The sequence below is a fragment of the Mytilus galloprovincialis genome, chromosome 4 (genome assembly GCF_965363235.1).
Source record: "Mytilus galloprovincialis chromosome 4, xbMytGall1.hap1.1, whole genome shotgun sequence".
In the NCBI taxonomy this organism is placed as follows: Eukaryota; Metazoa; Mollusca; class Bivalvia; order Mytilida; family Mytilidae; genus Mytilus; species Mytilus galloprovincialis.
The window spans coordinates 53,491,307-53,510,852 of record NC_134841.1 but is presented as its reverse complement, the minus strand read 5'-3'; the positions used below and the strand labels follow the sequence as shown (position 1 = coordinate 53,510,852).

General features: G+C 32.3%; 3 protein-coding genes across 7 annotated transcripts in view; 1 reads left to right on the top strand and 2 right to left on the bottom strand.

Annotated features, from left to right (window-relative positions):
• The window catches only part of LOC143072430 (tudor domain-containing 6-like), a 77,677-nt gene that overhangs the window by 54,222 nt on the left and 3,909 nt on the right, over nt 1-19,546 (bottom strand). For 2 of the 5 annotated variants that reach the window (XM_076247348.1, XM_076247352.1), the window contains exons 1-5: nt 9,734-9,879; nt 3,976-4,084; nt 2,367-2,415; nt 1,588-1,679; nt 462-600 (exon numbers count right to left, since the gene is read on the bottom strand). In XM_076247348.1, coding sequence (XP_076103463.1) covers nt 462-600; nt 1,588-1,679; nt 2,367-2,415; nt 3,976-4,076 — 381 coding nt within the window. In that variant the 5' untranslated portion in view covers nt 4,077-4,084; nt 9,734-9,879. Of the gene's footprint in view, nt 1-461; nt 601-1,587; nt 1,680-2,366; nt 2,416-3,975; nt 4,085-9,733; nt 9,881-10,703; nt 10,766-19,546 lie in introns of those variants that run through there. The other 3 variants (XM_076247350.1, XM_076247351.1, XM_076247349.1) reach the window with 3 other exon arrangements.
• The window catches only part of LOC143072432 (protein FAM184A-like), a 37,441-nt gene continuing 28,264 nt past the window's right edge, over nt 10,370-19,546 (top strand). The window contains exon 1 of the mRNA XM_076247353.1: nt 10,370-10,533. Coding sequence (XP_076103468.1) covers nt 10,393-10,533 — 141 coding nt within the window. The 5' untranslated portion in view covers nt 10,370-10,392. The remainder of the gene's footprint in view (nt 10,534-19,546) is intronic.
• On the bottom strand, nt 14,609-19,199 carry LOC143072433 (uncharacterized). The gene is made up of 6 exons (XM_076247354.1): nt 19,136-19,199; nt 18,718-18,761; nt 18,109-18,133; nt 15,967-16,053; nt 15,561-15,724; nt 14,609-14,899 (listed from the first exon to the last, which is right to left on the bottom strand). Exons 1-6 carry the CDS (start codon nt 19,152-19,154, stop codon nt 14,642-14,644), a joined length of 597 nt encoding a protein of 198 aa, XP_076103469.1. The 5' UTR covers nt 19,155-19,199; the 3' UTR covers nt 14,609-14,641.

Genomic DNA, 19,546 nt, shown 5'->3' with positions numbered 1-19,546 from the left:
TATAAGTGAGGCTAAACATGCATTCCTCAGGACTGTTATCCTGTCAGTTGCATCTTTATAATCAGGCAATATTTTCATGTTTGTACAGATACCCAATTTTCCATGGCAAATTCTAATTTCCTGGCAGTTTACATACGAGTGGCAAATTGACTAAGAGTACTGTAAAATATTTCAAAAGTTATAAGTGGGTATATAGTGATAAATTTTACATGTTGTTATTGAAACAAATCTTTTGTTTGATAAACTGATGAATAAAATAAATATGGAATGATGCCCCCTCTTGCATGTAACATTATAAAGGGACATAACTCAAGAACGGTAAAAGTTTTTAAAAAATCAGGTTGTTTTTCTCTATTGAATATTACAGGTAAAAGCATATTCTTTCATATCAGTTACAAAAAAATCTGTGTTGTAAGAGCTACTTCAGTAACTTTTAGCAGGACTTTTTTTTGCATAAATACCTGTTTTTCATTCCTTCTCCTTTGTCTGTCCTCATCTGACATAGCAATAGCAACTTTTAGGGTATGTTCTCTCAATTCAAATTTATTCAACTGACGTATAGCATCTTCTGCTTCAGCCAAATTAGACATGGTCACAAACCTTTCAAAAAAGTTTTAAAATTGTGTGTAAATTTCTATAATGTATGTGGTTGCAATAATAGAAGCTAGAACTACACCTAATGTACATCATTGGTTGTATATTATTATTAACCACTGTTAAGGATGCTGTAAACCAATGCATGTTTTTTACACTATTGAAAATATTAGCCATGATGTTTAATTCTGCAACAGTGAATCACAAAAGCTGGGCAGAACTCTTAATATATGTTTATATATAAACCACCATTTAACCATGTTCACAGATACAAACTAACATTTATATGAATCAATACATATGTCATATGAAATGCATTGAAAATCATAGTAAATAAATGGGGTCCTGTTTAATTAATAATTTTGATAGCCACTTTTGGGACTTCTGGTTCATGTTAGGCATTGTTTTGAAGCTTCCAAGTACAATCTCAGTGCCTCATGACCAGCATTCCGTTGCAAAATTTTGTTTTGATTGACAACAGGGTCAGTCTGTCTTCTTCCGGGAAAGAATAAAGGATAGAATTGAGGCAATATATTCTATGTTCTGACGCCAGATTACATTTAAATCAATCCAACATTTTACAGAAATTCAAACTAGAAAGCCTACCCTTTCAAATAAATCTACATTCAGTTACAGAACTAGTGTTATTATAACACTCCACGTAAAAGTGGGAGTATTAAAAATATAATAAAGAAACATTAGATAAATAAATACAAGGAAGATATATTTTTTTGGTTATTATTCAATACACATTTCGTGAAGCAGTGCATACTTAAACTAGACGCTCTCGAGAGCTGGTGTCGCTCACCTGTATTTAATTTTGTTTTTTATATCATGTAACATAAGGTTAAAAATCAAAATCAATAGTTATTCATACTAAATATTATTAGATATTAGATATGATTGAATACTAAAAATATTTAAGATAATAACCAACCAGATGCTTATAATACCTTGTCCTTTGCTTTCAAAACACTATTCATATAAACTTACCCAAAGGTGCTCTTTAAGTCAGTTCGTTTAGATACCATCATCTTAGCATGTAATACGTTACCAGCTCTACTAAACAGGTTTGATAGACCATCCTTTAAAATAGATAGCAAAATAGGCAAGTGATTCTCAAATTTCAGCATCAATAAAATAAGATTAATAAAGACAATTGGTAAGACAGGATTTCATGAAATAATAATTTTCAGTCAAAATTGCTGAACTTTTCACATGCATTCTTTAGGCCCAACTTTTTTTTATTATGTTTAACGAGATCCGCAGACTGCACCTTTCCTGATTTCAGAATAAAAATAAAAGTAGTGCTTCTTACTTTTATTTTCATTTTTCCGCGGACTGTTATAAAATCCTCAGAATAAAATCAAATCTGTTGTTTACTATACTTCAAGGCATTAACGATATATTTTCTTCAAAAAAAATGTTTCAGCTGGGTATGTTACACGACAGCATACATCAAATCATTTTAACTTTCGGCAAAATCAGTTATAACTTCATCAGAATTATTCATGTTGTGAGTTAGAGCCGATAAACATTTCTATAATTCTGATATAATTTGTCCCAAAAGTAGTGCAATACACTGTAAAATTCTTTTTCGAATAGACCAGGTGTGATTTTTTTAATTTGCGTTATTTGTCCAAAACAAATGCACTACGAAATAACTGTGTTCTAGGATAATATATCTTTGCATTTTTCAGACTAAAAGTAGCAAACATCAAACAAAATCAGTACTTTTTTTTTTACAACCGATTGTAATCCAAAATACTTACATCTGACAGTTCTTTAGGTATGCCTGTAATATACAATTGGACTCCTTCTCTGCAAAATTAATTGACAGATTAAGGTTTAACAAGAGTGCACTCACTGAAATGCCTTGCCTGCTTTACTGACTATTTATTTTATATTGAAAGTCTTAAAGATAAAAGTTTAACTAAAAGCATCACGAAAACTCAGGTCCAATAAATGCTGTCAGACAGACATATACACCTTACAATTTTTTTATACATAAAATATAATTGACCTTATGCTTATGATAATTGAATAAAATACTCCACAGGGTGCACCTTGATTCAAACGCAGAGGTCAAACCCTGAACAGTTGGGGCCAAGGATCCGGAAATTTTTTCACCTAATTTCGGTCATTTTCATATAACTTAAATGTTGGTGCCCTTTTCAAAAAAAGATTGTAAAAATCTCATTACTGCACGAGTATGCTCATACTCGTAGCATCATTGAACTTGTTTCACTGTTGCATCTATAGCATTTACTTCACGATTTATCCTTCCATTTTCCTAACATCGATCAAGAGCATTTAAGGGAAGGCAACAGTTTAAAAATAAATATGATTTTAATGACTCAAAATGATTATTTTCTCAGTCATTGCTTACGTTTTTTTCGATTCTGAAGTCGAAATTCAAACCGGATGTAATGCGACAATACTAAAACGAACAATTCCGGACTCATTTCCGGGATTAGTTTTGTTTATCAAATTCACAGGAAATCATCAGCTTTTTAATATTTTACCTTTAAAAGTGTGAGAATATTTTAATCAAAATAGTTGCACTTGCTATATTTAGTATGAAATCATTTTAAATTTACGATTTAGTGTCTAATCTGCGGAAGAGAATTTCAGGCATGCGTATTACATACTAAACAAAGCATGTGTATTAGTAGTGAAAAAAATACTTTTTTTCTACGTAAATTAAATCAAGTTTTAATTTATTTTTAAATCATAATTGACAATTGTCTTAGCTGAAAAGTAATTAAATTATGAAGAGATGGTATGGAATTTTAATTTCTTTATAAAATTTGTTCGGAGCTTGTGATTAATAGCCAAGTAATTACATAAAATCGATAACAAAAACAAAAATGTGTTCAAAATGGCGATCTTAAAGAAATAACCGAAATTATTTCTGTTGAAAAATAAAATTTGACCTAAATCCCAATGATTCATTTAGGACTTTTGAGTTTCCAAATCGGTCATGACTGGCATATATGACCGTTTCCGGACCCTTGGTTGGGGCAAGTATGGACACAACACTCAAGCTCGATACAGCTCTGAATTTGGATTGTGATTCAATATTTGACTCAGAATAGCTTTCTGACACAAGTCTGGAAACTAGAAAAATGCCTTTTATGGCCTCTTTTTGGCCCAATATTCTTTAACTAATAGGACCATAATCCGCAAAATCAACCTTCCTTTTGTGGTTATAAACCTTGTGTTTAAATTTAATAGATTTCTATTCACTTATACTTAAGTTATTGTCCGAAAACCAACTGTCTTCAGACAACAATGACGACGTGATACCAATATAGACCACAAAGTTTTTTTGCAGTCATATAAAAACCAGACTCCAACTCTGTAATTACTGTCACATACTTCTTATCCTGATTTTTTCTGATGTTTCTTCCTGGTCCTCTGTCATATGAGTTGAACTTTTTGTCATCAAAGTCATCTCTTCTTGGATCCCATGAATCCATGTTCAAAGCTAAAAAAAAAAATAACATTGAGTTTATAATTAAGGACCTAACACACATGTTTTCACTTGATGTCTGATCTCTTTTAATAATGTTAACTTTGTATCATGTATATATTTGTGAAGGCATAAATTTAGAGCTGCTAGCCTTCAGTGCAATTTGAGTGTTTGTTTTTTTAATATTGTACTAATAACAGGCTATTATTTGAACTTGGAATTATTATTAATTATGGAATTTGCAAAATTTCTTGTGCTTGAAATTTTTAATAAATTCCATGTTCATTTTTGTTTTGAGCGGTTCATAACACTTTCCATACAATGTATTTTGTATAGATAGTGTTGTGCACGGCACAGTACATTCTATTGAAAATGTAATATCGACTTTGTAATAGACTGTGTTGTGTGCAACACAGAACATAAGTTCAGAATCAAAATGGAGTTTATTAAAAAATTCAAGCAGAAGAAATAATGCAAATACCATAATTAAAAATAATTCCAAGTTCAAATAATAGCTTGTTTAATGCTAAATTTGTAAATTTTACAAATAAACCACATTGATGAAATAGACCTGAAATTATCAAAATATTTCAAAATTCTGGTTACCAGTAGTTTATTTTAAACTTCTATGTAAAAATGTCCTTTTGATATATTTTGCCTGTCTTTGGTAAAGGAAGGACATAATATGCATGGGGTTGTGTTTCAGATATTGATCCAACCAGGGTTTCCCCTGGCTCAATTAATTTTTTCGCCACCTCTTTTTGCAAAAACAATTTATTTTTAGCAACTTAATTGTTTCTTTCACCAAAAGGTTGTGCCAAATACAGCTAAGGTAATCCATTAGCAGTGGTATCAACATGATCAACCTAGTGATGTTAATAGTTATTATAAAGGAGAGAAAACAACAGTGCACAGGCTAAAATCAAATGTCTCACATTTTTTGTTGATAGTCCTAAATATAAAGCTTTACTACAACTATCAAAAAAACTCAACATGATCCAAGAAATTGAGTTCAAGGTCATATAAACCAGTGGTCTCGTTAGCCCAAAATAGAAGGGCGCCGCGCCCTGTGTGCCCTCAGCAGCGCCCTTCTGCCTTGACGCCTTTTCCGAAAAACCCTTGTGCCATTTTGGTAAAATTGCTTTTTATTTCATCGATATCTTATCACAGGGCTTTCCATGGAAATGGAAGTAGAAGGCTGAATTAAAATTATAGGCGGCTATAACATGCGTTCGGCGAAGCCGGACGCCCACCAAGCTGTAAGCTTTTATATGCAGAAGCTATAATAGAGCAAAATCCTGCATTCTTGCAATCTCCTGGCACCTAATTTAATCTTTCAAATGACCATTTTTTATGTATGAAATTAAAGAAAAAAAGAAAAAAAAACTCGAAGAAATTTCATTTCTTTTTTTATGTCAGTTTTTTATTTTCATTACCTTATGCTTAAAATTCATTTACTTTTAAAGGAGTTTTATTTAAATAATCATCCGGTTTGTTAGAAATCTTGATCGATTTATTTTGCATAACTACGTGCATTTGTAAACAAATGACCCCCCTTTTCTCTCTAAAGACTGTTACGCGTATTTAAAAATAAGTCGGATACATAAATCATTTGGAAATGTTATTTATTTGAGGTCGAGTCGACAATATTCTACTTTCGTTTTTGACCTTGATTCTCTGAACACCACGTGGGCTTTGAAAAATGAACTTCAAAAGATACTGTTTTGCAGATTCTGAACAATATGATCTACTACACTTTCTTTAATTTGACTAATATTATTCCATAACATAAGATTGTCATCCTATCTGATTGTCTTCACGTTTTAAAAGCCAAAAAAAAGCCAACGAGTTAATGACCATCGGAACGTCTCTATTGTTATCGTTCAATGACCACCGGAACGTCTCTCTTGTTATCTTTGAAAAGAAACGATGCATTCTGACTTTAAATAGACAACCAATCAGTGACCTGAATTCATGTGAACTATATTTAGCCCAAGGTAAACATTGACTTTTCTTTCTTGTTTATCGTGACCGCGACTTTGCGACAATATACGTCTCTCGGCTGCCTGTAAACATTTGAAAAAAGATATATTTTTCTTTTTTTGAATTTACATTTTTGGCAGTGAAGTAGCCGGCACTTGAAGCCACCGTAAGCGGCGGATTTCCGCCGGCTACCGGCTTCAATGGAAAGCCCTGTTATCAGAAGTTAAATTACATATATGACACCTAGTTATTGCCCCAGGTAATGAAGTTAATCATGTCATTACAATAAATTATTGTGGATAAGACTTCAAAGGTGATAATAACTAGGTAATTTAATTAAGACAATGTACCTTTTTGTCATAAATTTGATGAATGTGTCAGCGATTTTTTTAAGCTTGGATAGGCATTTTCAATCTCCAAGTCACAATGGAAGAGATAAATGAAGACTTTTATTACTTTAGAATAGAATTTTAGTCATCAAAATACAACTATGTCTTCACAGAAGCGCCGTCCATCTCAACTTGTCAGCGACAAGCAGATGTAAACATGTTTTTAATTAATTTCGGAGTTACCTCCCCTGATTTAGCATATTACAAATTTGTGCTCCTAAAATATATTCAAGTATCAAAAATAGGAAAAAATGACCAGTTGAATACAAAATTATATTAGAATGTTACCTTAAGTATAATTACTGTCTTTGAACATACAAAAACAAATATATTACAATTTATTTTTGATAATCCTACTTTTAGCTATCCATATTTAAAATATCTGAAGTAAGAAATATGTATCTGTTTAAGTTTCTACAAAAATGGAAGTGTCAAAATAAACTATTATAAAAAATCAACAGATGAAGAAGCTACAGTTGTAGCCAGGTTTTCGAAAGTATCACAAGATATGTCATAAGATATATCTTAGGACATATTTTATGATCATCTTATGACTATCATATGATATGTCATAGGATGTAAATCAAAGCTGTCTTAAGAGAGTCATAGCTATGATGCTCTTATTCATGACTGTCATAGAGTCATAGCTATGATGCTCTTATGACTGTCATAAGTGAACATTATTTTCTATTATTTTAAATAATGGTTAAAAAGTATCAAATATAAGAATAAAAATGAAAAGTATAAACATATTAATTATTACTACGAATTATTTTATTTTTTTCATGATAATATTAATGAACATGAAATCTTATACAAAAAGGAATTGAAATATAAGTCGATAATTTGTTTAAATTAAGTTAGTAATATAATTATGATTAATCTTGAACGAAATGTCCGTGCGCATACGTTAATACAACTTACTATTAAATATACTAGGAACGGAATAATATGTATATCTTTTGTACAAAACCATAAGTTAGAAAAGAATTCCAAATTGTATATCTGACACAGGAGATTCAAATTCTAATTCACGTAGTGATAAAATCTTTACTATTTAGCTAACTGAGAAACAACAAATATTTTTATTGCAATTAATATGAAATCATGCAAAGAAGTCATGAAAAGTCATTTAAATTTTAGTTGACAATCATTAGACCATCATAAGTCATGTCGCGAGAGTCTTAAGTTTACGACAAAAGTTATGACAAATGGTAACTTAGGACACTTTCGAAAACATGTCTTAAGACTATGACATGTCCTAAGACCATCATAAGACATGTCTTAGTCATAAGATACTTTCGAAAACCAGGCCCCAGGTTGGAATTAAGTCAGGAAAAGTGGGGTATTCCCTGTTTTTAGAGAACACTCCAGTCTTCTGGGGTGTAAAAAAAACAGTTTACAGGGACTTTATTTTTCCTTTTCAATTCATGGTATGAAATCTACAAAAGTGAACCTTCTGCATATGATAACATATATCTATGATAGCATGTGCTTATACAATGTATTAGTTAAAAAATCCAGCTATTAATAAATTTCAAGTCCAGTTTAATGCTCAACTCACATGAAAACAATTCCTTTGTTCACCAATTCATACATGTGTCATACATAGATCATCAATTATGAGATGACAATAAAGATGAGTTGAATCACTTAATCACCTGGGCATTTATAAATTCAATAAATAGAAATTGTCAATGGACATGATGGAAATGAACATTACATGTATTCAGCTATGGTTAGTTACACCTGGAGCATGCAGCTTAATCAATTGATTCCTAAACAAAAGATTTGGATGTTTTTGAGATCTAGAAAAAAAACAAGGCTTTATCTTTTCTTGTCTTGTTGTTCCTGAAATACTTTAAATATTTACAAATACTAAGGCAACAACCATTTTCTTATCTGGGGGGGGCCTGGGATTTTTGTTGTGTTCATAATTTTTTTTTCAGAACCTTCCTCCAACAAAATATTTTTTTTCTTATGAGAAGGAAAGCAAATTTTTTTTTCACAAAACCATAAAATTAACATAAAATTCATTTTAATTTTTTAATTGATGTAAAATGTAAAGTGCATGGCTCGTCTAAATCCTGGCATTGGCTGTTGTCTCAGTTGGTTTTTTTAGCCCACTTTCTACATTATGATATTCTCGGAGTCCGTCATACAGGTATCCTTAAATTTTAATACTGCAATTGAAGTGGCCACCATTGCCATATGTAATGGCAAATAGTAGGTAGCTCCAACTTATAAAATCCACTGTTTCCAACTATGATAATTGACATTCCATTGAAAAAAGTGGTATAAAGAATGATACAAACGGAAAATACTACCAGTATACAAGTCTGTGTCATACACAATCAGGGCTATCTTAAAAGACTGCTTATGATACCGTATTTATTCCTGTTATAAAATGACCATTTCATGTTTATAATAGTTGCAGTTTTAAGTATGGTCTTACAGTAGTAACATATATATGCGGGAGATTTGGAATTCTTATAAATATTTCTGGATCAAACACTATTATAGGAACATACAAAAAGTGATAAGGTATAAAGATCTATAAATAGAAAATCTTAGCTTAATCTGTATACTTGACAGATGTTTATAATCTGCTGTTTCACTGTCTCGTCTGTTGTTTGTTTCACCATTCTCAAATTCAGCAGTGCAAAACAAAAATTTTCAAGCAGGTGACAGCATAAATTTTTTTTCAGCTTCAGTGCAAAATATAATTTTTTTTCGGTCAGCTAGGCCATCAAAATATTTTTTTCAAAAAAATTCCAGCCCCCTCCAGATAAGAAAATGGTTGTTGCCTAAGTACTGATACAGTTAAAACATGCTTTTGTAGATTTCATGCAATAAATTGAAAATAAAAAACAAAAGCCCAAACCGCATTATTAAGTCAGCTATAAAAGGCCCCAAAATGACAATGTAAAACAATTCAAAGGAGAAAGCTTATAATGATCTATAATGTCCTATAACTTCGAAGAATTCCTGTGTATTTCCAAATGTTGAAAAAAAATTCTTGCTTTGGATTGACTGAAATAATGTTCTTGCTCTGTTTGCATGAGCCATGTGATGGGGGAAATCTGGCTTGATATACCCCCCTCCCTTTTTCCCACCACCTCCCTGCAAAGAAAGTCAAATGCCTTGAAATGGTCCATGCTTTACAAAAATGGCCATTCTTTCCCGCCATATATAATTTTTAGGAAACCGAAAGATTACTACTTTCCTTTTCAGTTTATCTTGTTAAAGTTATTGACATATAACAGTGTAAACGGCTATAACCAGTCATTACCTCATCTATTACTGTACAACTATTCACAAAACAAATTTCAAAATATTACTATATCCTAAGATATATTGCAAAGTTCTGGACAATCTGATGGGAATGGGAGCACATGCAACTTTGTTGATGCAATTAGTTGATGAGGAAAACGTTTGAATGGGAGGAAGTGTCAAGATACTATTCAAGCGTAAAACAGAATGAGAACACATTTTTATTTCCTACGATAAAGCCAATTATTATCGAATGTCCCCGAATTTTTATGGAAAACACCAAAAGAGTTCCGATAAGGGCACCTGTCTGTTGATTTTGACGCGTTATGCTTGATTTATAAAATAGATACAGAAAAGATCAAGCAGTTTTTAAGCCAATTAATATGAACTAAACAATAAAATTGTGTCTATGATAACATAAAGTGTGTGTGTATTTTATATGTAATACTATTGTATTGCTTAGCAACACGTAAACTTTAGAACTTATTTTTAGCGTATGAATATGTGGACAATGACAATAACAGAAGAATTAAAATGTTAATAACCACTAAAAATGATGGTTCTAGTCACATTCGTTGTTCATACTTGTTTTTTGTGAATATTTATAAAATATAAAAAAAATCAAAAGATTTTACAGGTAATGTTACTAAGAACTATTTCATCAACCGAATTTTCATCATGGCGGCCAGTGCCAAAATGTCGTTCAACTATTACCAAAATGGAAAATATGGAACTCTACCTGCAAATCCACAGAAGGATGTGGAGGTTACAAATGACATGCATCTCAAGATGTCAAAGAAAATTGCTCAGCTCACAAAGGTTCCTCACATTTGTACTTTTCCTTTAAAACACAACTTCGTTAAAAAGGGTGGATTTTTTTACACATTTGACACAGGCACTTGTTTCTGTCAATGTGGGGTTTACTATCCACACACGTACGACAAATTTTAGCCTGTGGGTTGACATTATTTTTGGAATATTTTACCGACCTGGATTATTGCGGTGATCATTAAGTTGATAACTTCTATAAGCCGCCTCATAATACACCCTATCACTATAAATCCCAGCTGACCCGGCCGCTTGAGTTTTTGACGCATACAACAATCACCCATGGCCCATTGCGGCGTCAGATATTTTGTTTTAAGACGTCAAAATTTTACGGGAACCTGTGTGATTTTCAGTAATGGCGGACAAATTGTGATAAGGTGTATTAACTTTATTATAAAGTTTATATAAAATTACAGATATGTTCTTTGCCTGTCAGACACTGGATCTTCAAGACATGTGACTGTCATGTGTTTTTTTGGCCATTTTAATTACAAACCAGCGAGATAAAATTAACAGGGTTCTTATATTAAATGGGGATCTCATTGGGGGGGGGGGGGTTCTGATCCCAGATCCGGCTTACTGTTTTGTCATGTTCCTGTATCCTGCTTACACTATGTAAGTAAGCAATTTTCATTTTTTTTAATTTCCCGTGTCCCGCTAGACTTCATTTCCCGTTTTCACGGCACAATAATTTAACTTTCAAGTGTCAACACTTACAAAAAATCGTCAATCCCGCATCTTGCTTAGACCCAAATGAGACCCACTTAAATGGTTCTTCAAACTCCATTTATTCAAGGTTATATTGAGAATTCTTTATATATATATATATATATATATAACATGTATAATAAAACATAAAGATTAATTAGATTAGCTTTTCACATATAATCATAAATCTGGTAAATTGCATCTTAAATTCCCCAATAATGTATTTTGTAGAACCCCAGTGCCAATCTGAAAAAAAATCATTATGTTACAATTTCAGCACATGAAACATCAACTAAAAACTATTCTCAAGACTTAGTGAGCTTTAGTACTGAAAAGAATAAATACTGGGTTTTTTTTGTGATTCAAGCAATTACCAGAACCATGACTTAGTGAGCTTTAGTACTAAAAAGAATAAATACTGTTTTTTTTGTGATTCAAGCAATTACCAGAACCATGACTTTAGAAATGACTTTAGAAAAATACTCATTTCCGGGTTTTCTATTTATTTCCTGATCCAGTTTTTACTTCATACGAAAAAATATGATTCTGTTTTTTGACATACTAAAATCGCAAAATAATCGGAAACAGTAAAAAATCTTAGCCAGCCTTGACAAAAATCTAAATACCTTAAAAAAATGACAGAACATGCTTTTAAAATTTGAGCACACACGTAAATAAAAACAGAGAAAACCGTAAGCAGTGAAAATTGTTGTTGGTACGAAAACACATAACATGAGGATAGATGTTTAACTATGAGCTGTGTGCATAAATTATAGAATGAATATTTTAATTTTTCTGTACTGGTATACAATTTATAGTTATCTCGTACCAATACAGACTCGTACCAATGTCAACTCGTACCACTAAAAACAAACTCAAACCTACATGTATGCAAACTTGTACCACTCGTATCACTAAAGGAAGGCTGGGATTTTTTTTCTAGTTTCCAGACAATAACTTGTGTTTAAGTGTATGGATCTCTCTGAAATTGTACTACAAGGTTCCATACTACAAAATAAAAAGGCCGGGATCAAGTGTGGGGGTAATTGCTCCAAGGGGGGATTCATAAAGTTTGTTGGGTTTTAATCTTTTTAAGGGGTTCAATTTTTTTTTCAAAATTTTTCAAATTTCAAATTTTTGAAAAGTTTCTAGAAGAAATCTTTAATTGCACAGTATTGCGCAATAAATTTGTAAGATCTTGAAATTTGTTTTGTATCAGGAACCTATATTATGTCAAAAATTTGATCACAATCCAAATTCAGACAGTATCAAGTTTGAATATTGTCCAAATTTGCCCCAACTGTTAATAGTTCAACCTCTGCAGTCGTATCAGGCTGCACTCAGCGAAACATTTTATTTTCTGAGATAAGGATTGAATATTGGCCCCCCTACCAAAGTTTATTTCTGTTTTATTAGTTTTTCAAACAAGGTTTCTCTGTAAAAGTATTAAATTTTTATTGTCTAAATTAAAGAGATACATGTATGTGAAGAATTCATTCCATCACAGATAGACATGAAAGATGAACAGCCTGTTTGTCTTATTAATTTGAAAATTTTGAAATTCAGTACTTGAAGTCAGTGTTCTCCCCAGGCCGTTTTAGCGCCGCGATTTTCAGCGCTATTTCAATTTCCCGCTGTCCTATTGCACTGACCGCGTCGCTATCCCGTTCAACCGAGTCGCTATATTTTTTTTCGTATTTTTTAAAATTTCCCGCTTATTTTTCTTTTCGGGTCACGTGATTGACTGGTTAACGATTTTTGAAAGAATTATTTCCGTTGTATTAAAGTAACTCCGCGGGACCAGTCTAATAAATTTTACAAAATGGCGTCGTTGAGAGATCAAAATAAACAAAGATTTCAACATTGACATCTATCACTGGGGTAAAACTGATATCCGTAACTGCAGTTACGTATATCCCAAGATGGCAGACGATGTTTCAGGTAAATATTTCTTTTGTCGATTTTGTAATAAATATGCATCATTTTTTGGTATTTTATGTCTTTTTAAACGTATTACTAAATTTGAAATGGAGCTACTGCCGTTTTTTTTCATAGTTCTGTCGTTTGAGACAGAAATCAGCAATCCAAAAAAACGCGATGATAAGGGTAACTGAAAAAATGGATAACCGTAACTGTGATAAACGTTTAGAAAAGGATATCCGTAACTGTATCTATAAGCTTGTTGTTTCTACGTTGTTCATTATCCTCGATTAAATGGTTCGGAAAATCAATTTTTGGAAATAAAACTGTCATAAAATCGTCAAAAAATAAACAAATATCGGAAACGGAAAAAATGTATACTCACAATAATATCACAATGTTAGAAAATACCAATTCAAGGACTTACAATCCAAATGCATTCGAAAAAATAACCGTGAAATCTGATATATTTTACTAACTTGTTGACAGGCCTTTAATTGGTCTCGACACATCCGTGTTCATCGCTTCATTATAAGCGATTTGTGTAATATTTGTTGCCAACCAAACCTTATTTGATCAAGCTATGGCAGAGCAACAGACTGAAGACTGGCGGCAAGCGTTAAATTTTACAAACAAAACAAAATATAGTTGCACATAACGGCTACATCTACATATATTACATATATAACAATATCTGCTAAAAAATAGGAAGGCAAAATCCCTTTTGAAATATAGATAAATGGACGACATAAAAGCAATTTTTATGGTTTTTTTCAGATGAATTTATGTGTTACGTCTGTAACAGAACATCTTCAGTTGCTCAGGATATTCTAGAACATACAATAAGAAACCATGCTGGACCTAGCAATTTTAGTGTCAGATTGAAAGTGCTGGATGATTCCACTGGACGTCAGGCATACAGATCTCTCCACTATGGCATTAAGATTTCAGAAATTAAAAGAAAGATAGACGATGGATGTAAACCGTACATCGATATTCATCAGAAAAAGATAAGCTATAAAAGACCATCAAAACAAAAAGAATCAATATCAAAGCAAAGAGAAGAAGTAACGAACGAAACAGAGTCACAGACGACGAACAGCGATTTTTTTCAGCTGCTTCCAGAAGTTTTAGAGAATCTTTCTAAGATTGGAAGACTAGAAGTAAATGTAACTACTAAAGACTTTCTTTGGTTTCAGATCTCATTTCTTTGACAAAATGGAGAGGGAGAGTAGTTGTCTAAATAGGAAAAAGGGTATTATTTCAGAATTTGGTGCTCCCGGTAGAGGTGCAGAGGGTGCAAGGTTATATCACAGGACTAACGAGGAACGTATTTTAGCGCACAAAAGATTTGGTTTGAAAGATGATGATTTAACAGACATCTAACATCTCAACAAAAAATAATGCACCCTGTGATTAAAAAATAAAAAAAGCCAAGTAATTTTGTTATCAGTGTATTATTTTTATCAATTTACATTTGATGTACATTTTTTTGATGTCTTCTATAGTTCGACCTATATCGAAAATTGGCATCACACATGATACACACATAGGTTTTGTTACCGTGTGCTGCCTGGCAGTGCTGAAACAGAGTTTTTTTATATGAAAATTTTAGCTGACAGGTGTCACATTTATAAATGGTGTCGCTGTGCTTTGCATTTATGTGGTTGACCAAATCCTTGTTATGCACATACTGCTTTGAACAATCTCCACATTTGTACTGTTTGTCCTGAAATAAAAAAGAAAATCATTCTGAAAAAAAGGAGAAATGTGGCCAACATACATATGCGGTAATAAGAAAGAATTTAATTGTGTTTGAGAAGTTAAATTTTCTTAGTTAAATGGCCGTTTTAAAGTCGATCTGAAATCACAATATACGAATATTCATGATAAGTGTTCATTCTTAAACATTTGTACAAAATTGCTAAACTATGTGTGTGTGTTCCTGGAAGTGTCTATTCCGACTATTCGACTGCCGTACAAGTGATTGGTTAAGCTACCTTTTGAACCAGGTTTAATCGACCATTTTCTACATAAGAAAATGCCGGTACCAAGTCAGAAATATGAGAGTTGCTTGCCATTTGATAAAGGGCCTTCTATTTAGAATTTTCCTTGGAGCTCGGTATTTTTGTTATTTGACTCTTTCAGTCGTTTCCCATAGAGTATACGTCTTTTGGGTTATTTCGTAGGTATTTGTTTCCTTCATGTAATGTCATCAAAATGAATGTTGTTACAATTGTTTTACTAAGTTGGTCAATAAATATTTGCCGAACTTTTCTGTTTTGTTAATGCATTTTCATTTTAGAGACCGGTATTTATTTAAGGACCTACAAGGTATCTTATCTTTGGGATAAATTGTGCTATAAAATATTGTTTTCCTTGAATAATACCTTTGAATGGTTAAGGAGGTGGGACCGGAACAAAGTGCGGGATATAATTTTTTTTTGGCACTGGGTGCAGGTGAAATTTGGTGTCCCATGCTCTCTCTTCATATGGTCCAACATCCCCTGTTTGGACCGGTAATGTTTACCACAGATGTCACACACATATTTAGCTGTAAAATAAAAGGAAAGATTATATGTTTTCTGTTTAGAAATTGATAACTATGATACATTTCACAAATCATGTAGTTCATGTGGTGATACTTGATCAAGGGAGCATAGTGTCATTCTAGGATACAGCAAAGTTATACTTGTGAAGGCTAGAAGAATTCAAAGCAAATTAGATAAACTAAGAGGGGTAATCATTCATTTACAAACTTTACAAAGGTGCATATAACCACCAAAGTTACAATACCTGAAGAATCTATCAAGTTAGGTGTGCTTTTTGCCTGTGGTGTTGTCAAAACCAGGATGGACCCATCGACAGCTGCAGTACTTTGTTCTAAAATATAGGAGCGATTATAAACTAGTTATATTTAATTCTAAAATATATTCCAAACTAGAAAGTTTGTCTATGGAACATAAAATTCCCCAATGGGTTTCATATTGATTTCCATACAAACATCATACCAGAGTAATTGATACATAAATAAAAGTCAGAGCGCCCTTATTGATAATGAAACCTGTAGTCATATCAAAGACCCAGCCACTGACTAGAAACAGTATCCAGGAAAATTGAATTAATGTAAAATTTAACCAAAGTAGTGTGTGTCTGAATGTAGGTTACAGTGACCTTAGTAATAGTGAACCATGTTATACTACCAAAGAACAATCCACAGGCCAGATACCACTGCTTTACTTTATCCAGTTTCTAAGATATTGTCCTAAACGCAAAACTTAACCAGTCATTTATTATTTTCAAAAAGGTTAAACTGACCATATCTAAAGTGAATCCAATGTCTCTCTGCTGACCAGGTACCAATGATATATCATGTTTAGTATCCTAAAAAAAACGGACCTAAACACATAGCCTAACCAAGATCGGGACGTACGGACGGTCGGACAAGGGTTAACATTTATGCCCCTTTAACTATTAATCGTGTTCTACAAACAACTTATCCATAAAAAGTAAATGCTTCTTTAGTTACCAACGAAGTTTGCCAATCAAAAACAAAAAAATATGTATAGTAAATGTTAAAATAAAAAAAAACATCAATCGAATATAAAAAGCAAAAATTAAGAAAAATGAATTGAGTACAAAATCTCCACGAAATAAAAAGTTAAATCAACATAATTAAAAATGTTTGTATAATTATATAAATAATTTTTATACAAAATTTTATCAACTGACCGGGCAGAGCTTACCTTTTAATTTGCATAAAGAGAGTCGATTTGATAATGTGTGTGATACGGATGGTCGGATAATTGCCGTTATAATAATAATTATTCAGTTGCGGATCCAGAAATAAAAGGGACGGGGTGGGGTACTGAGTGGCATAAGAGTGGGCCCACTCCAGTCACGATCCATTGAATCCAAATATAATCAACCACCTTTTTAGGGGAGAAGGGGGGGGGACGACTCCCTGGCCTTTAATTCTTCCCCTGTTTGAATTCAATAGTTTTTGAAAAAAATCTCAGTTTATCAGTTTAACACTGACCACAAAAAACGATAAAGTTTTTTGTTAAAGGAGAATGATAATGTGTGTGCTAAGGATGGCCGAATAATTGCCCTTACAGTTGCGGATTCAGCAATTTTCATAAAGGGGGAGGGCACTGACTGCCATAAGAGGGGGTCCGCCCCAGTCTTGCTCCAATGAATCCCTATACAATCAACCAAAGCCCCCTCTTCGACTATTGCAAAAACACACTCAGCGTTCTGAATATGGATTTAACTTGCCACTGGACATTAACAAAAATGTTGACACAATTTTAAATACATAAATTCATACAAGAATATCTTCGACGGTTGTATAATAAAATATATGTATCTAGAACTGTTTCCTAAAATAACTCATTTAAATAACACAAAATCAATTAACAGCATGCAATGTTCAATAAACTTAAAGAAGATCGATCATTTAACTTTAATTACATTAACGAGGGGTCGTCAAGTGGATATGTGCACGGAAGAACGCGAAATAAAATTGCAATTTCACGATGAACGAAAATTTAAAAATGCTTGAACTGCTCTTTTTACGGATTTCACGAAACACGGTGAATAACGAACCTTTTCACGGCTTCACATGAAATAAAAATGTCAAAATACGTTGCACGAAAATAACCTTGTACCAATCTCATCAACACTGGGGTTAATATTTTCGGTAAAATAATATAACATCTTTCAAGTAAAATGATCGATCCTTAAGAGAAAACTTTTTTCAAATTCTAAGTGAATGGTTTGTTTATCAAAAGCCATGAAGATATATTTATTTCTTATTTTGAACAAATGATGAATAAAATTCTTTCCAAATGCGTTATTTTCAATGAATTCGGGATTTCCATTAATATTAAACCATATCCTTTCGTTTCATCGTGGCTTCGATATTTAAATATTTACCATGAACAGAGATAAGTGACACATCCTTCAAATATTTAAAAACATGGAGAAATTATTGCAATTCACTATATAAAATACTTCAAATATGTAAAAAAAAACATAAGTCAAAATGCGTTCAAACTTGGAACAGTATTACTAACCGTTACACATTTCTAGAGCTTGAAGTATTTTCAACAAAATCAGTCATGCAACAAATTGGCAATATTTGTTTTTGAAAAATATCATTTCCATGTGAAATGATAGGACATTTGTGGAGAGGGAACTCACTTTTGTCCAATATCTATATATGACAATGATGTGCCAATTTCTATCTTTTCAAAAAGCTTCCTTTTACATTTTTATGATATATGGATTTATTTTATTCCCTTTTTAACATAACATGAAAAATAATTTTTCAAACCAATAATTTCTGAGTTCTGACTGTTTCTAACTGTTGCGAATAGGAAATGTAGAGTCTTTAATTCTCGGCAATTATAACGAAACAGTACGTATTTTACACATGTCCCTTTCCGTATCATGTTATTTATAACACCTCATTTTATGATCAAACATTTTACACTTCCGCACCTATTTTGAATATAAATAAATCGGCAATATTTGTATACTTACCACAACCAAAGATCCATCTTCAAACTCACTAGGCATGCTGTTGGCTATATAAAAATACAGAATTGGTCACATGGTCAATATATTTTCTCACAATGTTTGTAAAGACTTTGGAAACATTTCTGATACCGATCGCGATAACGACAGACTATTATTTAATTTCAAACGAGAATGATAATTGTTTAGAAAATAATCAGTTACGGATATCAATATTTCCAGTTACGCATATCAACGTCAATAAATTTTTATCAGTTACCCTTATCATCGCGTTTTTTTGGATTGCTGATTTCTCTCTTAGGCGGCTTAACTATGACAAAACACGTCAATATTCCCGTTTCAAATTTAGTAATACGTTAAAAAAGACACGAAATACCGAAGAATGATGCATATTTATTGCAAAATCGACAAAAGAAATATTTACCTGAAACATCGTCTGCCATCTTGGGATATACGTAACTGCAGTTACGGATATCAGTTGTACCCCAGTGATCTATTTAATGAATATATAGAGGCATATATGAATGAAATGAGAACAAATAAATTGACCGCATTTCCCAACGACATTCACAAACTTGTTTAACGAACTTTGAACAAACACTGATTTTAACAACGATCAAACTGGCTTCAATGAGCTAGTCTTTGAAGTATTAATTATCACCCAATCGAACTAATACCTGTTTAATCAGCAATTCTACAGTAATGAATTTTACCCTATGAAAACAATTAAGAGGATATGATTAGAAAAACAAACCCCAAGCTGATACTAGACTTGAGAAATTCACTTTCTCGATGTCCAGCTTGGGTGAAGCCAAGTTAAACGTCGTAAGGTTAA